The 7,693-nt window shown below is 43.8% G+C and overlaps 1 protein-coding gene across 1 annotated transcript; it reads left to right on the forward strand.

Moving 5' to 3' along the window:
- Positions 1-2,275: 2,275 nt before the first annotated feature.
- On the forward strand, positions 2,276-5,993 carry LOC8039018 (elongation of very long chain fatty acids protein AAEL008004). The gene is made up of 2 exons (XM_040498939.2): positions 2,276-2,310; positions 5,025-5,993. Exon 2 carries the CDS (start codon positions 5,046-5,048, stop codon positions 5,991-5,993), a length of 948 nt encoding a protein of 315 aa, XP_040354873.1. The 5' UTR covers positions 2,276-2,310; positions 5,025-5,045.
- Positions 5,994-7,693: the final 1,700 nt, after the last annotated feature.

A 7,693-nucleotide genomic window follows, 5' to 3' on the forward strand; every position in this document is an offset into this window, starting at 1 on the left:
GTGCTTTATTGGTGTCAATGGGAGAAATAAGGCAAAACGCTCTCACCAGAGCATTCGAAGACTTTGTCTTTTTCACTTGAGTGCTCGATTTGACCTCAGAATCAGGACTTCTTCGAAATGTTCATCCGACATCTTCAATCGCAGTTTGGTAGCAATTGTTCCTCCTACGCTAAAAACGCGCTCCAGCGCCGCAGTGCTTGGAAGCCCCGTGTTGAATTTTAAGAACACGCTTTTCAGAAGCGGCATGTGCTTGAGACAGTCCAGACTTCTTGTCAGAGCAAGTTCGGTGTACTGTACAAACTACTATTCCCATGAAGCAGATGAGGACGATGTTTCGAAGTTAATGAAGTGCTTACAGTCTTCTTCATCCTCACCACTTTGTTCGCCTGACGACGCTTTTTTTATAGTTGATGTTCGCATAAGTTCGTTCTTTAGATAATCCCAGGCCCGCTTCCGTTCCACTTCGTTGTCTATCCATGCAACCTAAAATTTTGGATGGCATACGGCAGATATTATCAAATGTTTTCTTCCTCCATACCTGCAAACCTCTTATTGATCGCCGTGATTAAGCTCTCGACCACCAGGCGGCAGTACCTCAAGTTCTCCATCAGCAACGCGGACATTTTTTGTGAAGTGAAGCCACTGTAGGCAGGAGATATGCCATAAACATGCTGTTTTTGCGCAAGTTATAGCTTGTGTGAGAGGTGTAAACACCTGAACATACTCATCAATAAAGTCAATGTCTGACTTCGTGAATCGCGAAATCTTAAAATTCTCACAAACTTCCTTCAACTTTCCCTCACTGTGACAAGCATTCCGTGAAGCGATTTGAGGCAATCGTATGTATAGAGTTTCACCGCGTGAGGACAGGCGTGGGCAAATATCCTTCACAGCTTGAAGAGATGGCGTCAGCAACCACATTAGACCTCGCTTGCTTCTTCCATAATGCCGAGCACTTGCCGAAAGGATTGGAGTTGAGTCCTCACGTGCCTTACTCTCACGCTTCAATTGGCTCACCGAGGACACAGCTTCCACTGTTTATACGACGTCCCGCTCAAACTCGCTTGTTGACGTGGCTTGCCCTTCAGCGCCAGCACTGGCATCGAAGCCATTGGCGAGCCCAGAAGACGTCGGCGGCATGGAGAAACGAAGAGTCGAGTGTACACGCACCTAACCTTCGCAACTCAACGACGAGCGAAAGTCTTCAAGCTTTCACGTTTTTTCTTTCGTTTTTAGGAAGGCAGAGAATATTTTAACGGCGAGCGCGTTTGCGAGCTCGGGTCACAGAAAATCTGTCGGATGTCGGTGGCGTCGGTGGCGTGACGGGAAATTCCTGAATGGTCGATAGGGTCGTGACGTCACAGCCACATGACTTCGCGCGGGAATTTCAAACAACCCACAACGCTCATGTGAAACGTGACGTCATGCGTGGAATGAAGGTGGTTGAATACATACGAATTAATGGTCGCCGCATGCTTCAAATGATCCCACTTGATAAACTAATTCATTTGCCTTAAAGAAAAATTTGAAAAATTTACGCAGGATCGCACTCACGACCCTTCGGTTGCGAGCCAGACATGCTACCGACTAGGCAACGGAGGGCTTGGGAATGGCACTGCGATCCTGCCGTCATTATAGAGCCTCGATGTCTGTCTGTGTCAGGGTAAAGGCATTATCGCATCGAGTGTTGTTAGCGCGTGCCGAGCAAACACATAAATAAACCTTGCGGGGTAAAATGGCATCAAAGCACTGGTAAAGGCTCCTCGATCGCGCCGGGAGTGTTGTATCATAAGAACTAGGTCGTTGTGTGACTCAAGAGCATGAGAAGCGATTGAGAAGGCCATGCGAACGGGGCCCGATAACCCTGTCGCGTTCAACTCTTAAAGGCGAAGGTTAATCATCCTCCCATTATTTTTTCTTCACAAACATTTTCAGTTTTGTAGAGTGCAAAATTTGAGTTCGATTAATTGCGTGGAAACACTACGTGAAGTTAAATTGCTTGACGACTGTAATTATAATTTATTTTCAGTTATATGTTATATTGTATTTTCTACGATTTTGACGAAGTGAATAGAAAAGTACCTGTAAAAAGTAACTTCACTTAGTTACAAGTTACTGGAAAATGTACCTAAGATACAGATACAGATACTGAGAAATGAAAGTACCTAGGTTTGTACCTCAGGTACAACAAAAGTACCTAAATACCGATTTACAGTTACTTGTACCTAGGTACTTTACAACCCTGGTGCGGACTACGACGCCGCGGGACATAGACCCGAGCAAGAGATGCTCCGCATCTAAAACACAGGGGTGAGGATGCGGTTGAATCTCTGCTTGCAGCGGGCGTTCGACAGGCGTTCGACACGCGTTCGCTGCCCTTGGCCGTGTTGCGACTGCGCGTGGGCATCGAAAGTTATTTGGGTGCGCCGATCGTGTCCAACGCCAGCCGTGACAGCGAGCAGACGGAGCAGACCGCTGGCACGGAGCAGACGTAGCCTAAGCCTAACTGAACCGACCGAGCCGACCAAGCGGCGAGCGGACGATGAGAGCAGCGTCGGTGCGCATGATAGACAAGGATTGAGTTCTTCTTCCGGTGTCGTTGGGCATGACGTAATGCCGGATCGTAGGGTATTTAAACGTCATTGGGCGAAGTGCTGTTGGGGTGTTGGAGTGGAGAAAACGCCTTCAGCACCTCCACAATTAGAGAGAAGCGAAAAATATCCCGAGGGTCACCAAGAATTAATAGATGGGTTTTTGAAACGAGAAACATTATTCGAGGAAAGCACAGGCGCGCTTTGGAAGTAAACAAGCTGATACAATGGTGTTGTGTATTAGGGGACATAATGTATTCCTAAGCTCTTTTTTTGGCTGCAAATTTTCGCACAGGATATCTTGGATCTGTTCTTTCCATATTAAAAATACGTATCCTGTCATGGAGTATAAAATACTAGTACTGCAATTAAGGCAGAGGACATAGCTGAAGTAAAGTTGTGGACGTAGAAAACGTTTGTTGTTTCCGCGTGGTAATTGTTTCGTAAGTATAAAAGCTGATTTTTGTGAAGAGGAGTACGTATTTTCTCAACGACCAGCTCTTGCGCTCTTATTGTAGAAAAAGGTTTCAGCCAGACACTCAACAAAAGTGCACATCTTGGCGACAGTGCGTGTTAGTGTTCAGCTGGACCATTGGCCGGAAACGTCGAAGCCTCACACGGTATTTAAGAATGCTCCTGCAGTAGGACAGAGACATAGCCTTGTCATCGGGTACAAATGTTTTGCCTACATCCTTGTTAAGGTAAGTATCTCTTTCACGTTGGTTTCGGAGTAGCAACTTTAAGAGGCAAAGCCTTCCTATTGACTCGTTATAATTTTAAATAAAATATGAAGTATGCGTCCACCTGATATAGAAATCAACTTCTGCTCTCTTGGCGACTGGTTCACGGCTAAAAAAAAGAAACCGTCTGGTCCTGGATTCGTTCAGCTGCGCTCTAGCCACATAGATGGCACAAATTCCATTCCCTCTACGGTAGAACCATAATTTATGATTGACCAAACCTTCTCAGTATTTGGTACTTACCCTAAACTTCTTTTAATCTATTTATGAATTTAACAAGTATAAAGAAGCAACAATGTTGACATTGGGGCAGCATATGTCAGAGAATTGGCTGAGGGTGCAAAACGCGAGAACGTGCGACACGAAAGCGATAATAGGGCATCCATGTTGTTTGAAGCGTTGAACAGAATGCTTATCACCGGTCACGAATGTCTGTGGATTCCACAGCATTGATGCTTCCAGTATTCAGCCATTTAAAAACACCCCCCCTCCCAAAAGAAAAAAAAGACGCCTTATATTAAATAAGAAGACAAGCTATTTCTTTGTCAGCTTTCTACTCCTAAATCTCTACTCCTAAAGCATTAATGCAAGAGCTTTCGTGTAAGAAAACGATTTCATTCAATATCATACTATAAGAACTATCTGTTACATCAATCATAAAATCTTTCTCGACATCATCACCTTTATAGACAATATTCGTCACGCCCATGAGGTCGAAATAAATAACAAAATTCAGTTAAGACATGTCCGTGAGCCTAAGTTTTATTTGACAGTCTTCCAAATATGTTTTTTCACATGTACACTGAACTGAGGTTATGGACAGTCAATGCAAATGTGGTAAGAGCTGCTGCGGGCTAACAATTAATTGCAGTCCTGTCACATTTAAGAGTTCATTATCATCCATGCACGCTCATGTTAGTGACTGCTTAATAGGAAGTGTAGAGTCTGAGAAAACAGAAAATGGTTTTCACTGCGTGGACGGTGGCGAAGCACAATGGGGTAGCAACGCGGATTCCGTGTGCGTGGGGAAAGAATCGCGGAAGTGTTTTAATGAATACGGCGAGAGATGATAAATAAATTATCGGTGGGGTGCCGTAGTGACGCTTACTTTGTCAACGGATTGTGATCTAATCGAATTAAATTCCAAAAAAAAAATATATATATATATAGCAAGACTATGATGCTGCAGGCGAGCTGGTGTAGATTTGCCATGTTCTACCAGTTTCAAACGACGCCTTCTGTCTTTCTCTTCCTGTCCTCTTCTTTTTTGGTTCTTCTAGTTCTCCACCCAGTCTCAGGTGGTACAAAACAATGGTAAAACTAGCAAGACCGTTTGGTACTTGGTTCAAGGTACTGCGTATACCTGTTTGCGCCAACACAGAGGACGAGAACGCTTATCCTTGTACTTGTTAACTCCGTCGTGTTCGTCCTTTGTGCTTGCGCAAGCAAGGTTACTCAATAAACAAGCATATGTTTCTTTATTCGAAAGTAATCTTGGTACTTGAGACTTTAAGAAATAAAAAAGTGTCATTCAAACTAAGAGGTTTTCATGCGGAAACGAAAAACGTGTTGGCAGCAAAGATGATTCCCGAAGCTGCACAATGCTCACGCAGTTCCTCGTACAACGTGCCCTAATAGTACGTGGGACGTGGGTTATCATTAACGCTGTAATATCCCTTGTTTCTTTCTGCAGTTCTCTTCGCCTTCGTATCGGATGACCGACGGAACAAACGTTTCTTACAAGGAAATCAACATGAACCCATTCATATTCCTGAGCCAAATTCAACAGATGGGCGACCCCAGGACCCGAGATTATCCGCTGGTCATGAACCCTTTCTTTGTCTTCCCAATGATCGCATCTTACCTGTATTTTGTCAAAGTCGCGGGTCCGCGATGGATGAAGAACAGGAAACCTTTTGAGATCACGAACCTCATGCGCTTCTACAACGTCGCCATGGTTATCCTCAACGCAAGGTTCCTCTACATCGTTCTTATCAACACCTACCTTCCTGGAGGCCGCTACAGTCTCTGGTGCCAAGGTATCACAGGTTACATGGACGACCAGCTTGCCGAATACTACAAGAGCGGATGGTGGTACTTGGCGGTCCGGTACGCCGACTTGCTGGACACTGTCTTCTTCGTGCTGCGCAAGAAGTTCACGCACATCACTCACCTTCATGTCATCCATCACGCCCTGTTTGCCGCGAACGCATGGCTTATTGTGCTGTTCGCTCCAGAGGGACAAGGTGCTCTGGGGCTTGCCATGAACGCTTTCGTCCACGTCATCATGTACACTTACTACTTCCTCGCTACGTTGGGTCCCAGTGTCGCACAGTACCTCTGGTGGAAGAGGTACCTCACCATGATGCAGATTGCGCAGTTTGTTATTTTTATAATTCACATGTCCATTCCGCTTTTTGTTGATTGTGGTTTCCCCAGATACCTTATTGTCGCGGGTATTGTGCAAACGATTCTCATCATGGTTCTCTTTGTAAATTTTTACGTCAAGTCGTATTATAGGAAGCCTATCGCTTCGAAAGCTCGAAATCATACAAGCCTACATAAAATGCATGAGCACAATCCCGAACAGCTCTTCGAGGTGAATACTACACGGAATAGTCTTCGGGAATCCTTTGATGTATCCAAGAACAAGCATATATAATGTGAGTTAGCAAACAATTAAAACACAATTTGAGAAAAAACCGCCTGACGTCACAGATTTCAAAACTCGAGAATAAAATAAAGAAAAAAAACGTGAGAAAGAGGACAAACAAGAGAACAAATTGCTCAAAAGTTGCTTCGAAATAATATACCAGGTTTATGATTCTCTGAATTTAGAGAGGGGGATGGGTTTATTATTTATGTCTCCGATTCCAAAACGTTAAAATACTGCCAGCTTCACTTGCTTGATTCTTGGCTTCTGAGTCGTTAGAATGCGTTAGATTGTGTGCTCGTATTTCTGACATTTACCTTGAGATTTCACTCATCATTTGAAAAGAAATGACCTATTTACAAATCCTTCAGCACTTATGAACGATGCCATCTTTTATAGAGTAGTGAATTTTTAGTTGCCCCAAGCTTTATGCGTTGCCGAGTTTGTACAAGAATATGACTTCTACATGTCATTCTGAGTGCGTCTTATTATATCTCCTTCATCTGCGTTTTATTATATCTCCGCAACCACTCAGAATGCGAGATAAACTATCAACACGCCTGGTTTTCTCTTCGCATATGGGTCACGAAGCGAGAGGACCGCCGTGCTTTTGGATGCTCTGAACTTTCTGCATCTCATGCCCATCGAGAACGCACAAACGCTGCTTTTACCGGGAATAATTTGGAAATTTTTACGTTCTCCCGTGCTCCAGGCGTCTAGGAATGAAAACACACTTTTAGTCATCCGCGATGGTGACTGACAAACAGCATCACAGCGGGAAGAGTGATCTTAAATATATAACAAACTACGTCAGAAACAACATATTTTGAACATTTATCTCGTGCATAAAAGAGCTCGTGTCATACGTTTCCTGGCACCGAAGAGTGGTTTTCGAGTGAACGAGCCTCGGTGAAAAAAGGGCGTGCCCAAGTTTGCGACTGAGACCACGTGCTATTGCAGTGTGACATCAGTCGTCCCTCTAATTGGTGAAACTGCACAAAAAAGTGGCGATAATTGATGTCATGGTGTTTTAAGTGAATTGCAGAAGAGATGTAATCAAGGTGCATGGGCATATAATCATTTTTGCTGAAAAGCGATAAGATGGGACGGGCGTCGATGATGGGGAGTTTACGTTGATTGTTTTCACCGTCTCGTTTAGCTCTATGGAAACCACAAGGAGATCCGGAACTCTGCAGTCAACCACAGCCGCTGCATTTGGGGAGCGGTTCTACTCAAGGCTAACGGCACGCAGACGCAGCAGCGTATTTGTTGCAGCGTTGGCGGTACCACATTACAAGTAATGGCGCTACTTGTAACGTGTTAATTTTTTCACTTAGTAACATACTGGTTACATTTTTTAACATTTTAATCGATAACATAATTACGTTACTAGTTTAGAGTCACGAGAAAGGTAGTTACGTTACACGTAACACCTTCTTTCCAAAAAAAAAAAAATATTACGCTTAGATTTTTTTTTTGAACTGGGAAAAAAGGCGGGTGTTTAGGCGCCGAATTTTACGAATGCTTTCGTTTTTCGGTTTTTTCCTTCTAGTTTATCTCGGGAGTATTCAGATGGAATCATTAGAAAAGACAAGGTGTTATGTTTCTGCATGGACATAATAGTTTTTGTTTGTCAGAATGGTAAAACTTTTAATTGCATAACTTTCAAAACTCAAAAATACCGTTACTTCTTTGTGGTGACGCGTTAT

Source organism: Ixodes scapularis, unplaced genomic scaffold (assembly GCF_016920785.2).
Source record: "Ixodes scapularis isolate PalLabHiFi unplaced genomic scaffold, ASM1692078v2 PGA_scaffold7__128_contigs__length_106722199, whole genome shotgun sequence".
Taxonomy (NCBI): domain Eukaryota; kingdom Metazoa; phylum Arthropoda; class Arachnida; order Ixodida; family Ixodidae; genus Ixodes; species Ixodes scapularis.

Bases quoted from the DNA above. Each gene is read 5' to 3' on its own strand.
- LOC8039018 (XM_040498939.2), top strand. From the start codon at position 5,046: ATGACCGACGGAACAAACGTTTCTTACAAGGAAATCAACATGAACCCA.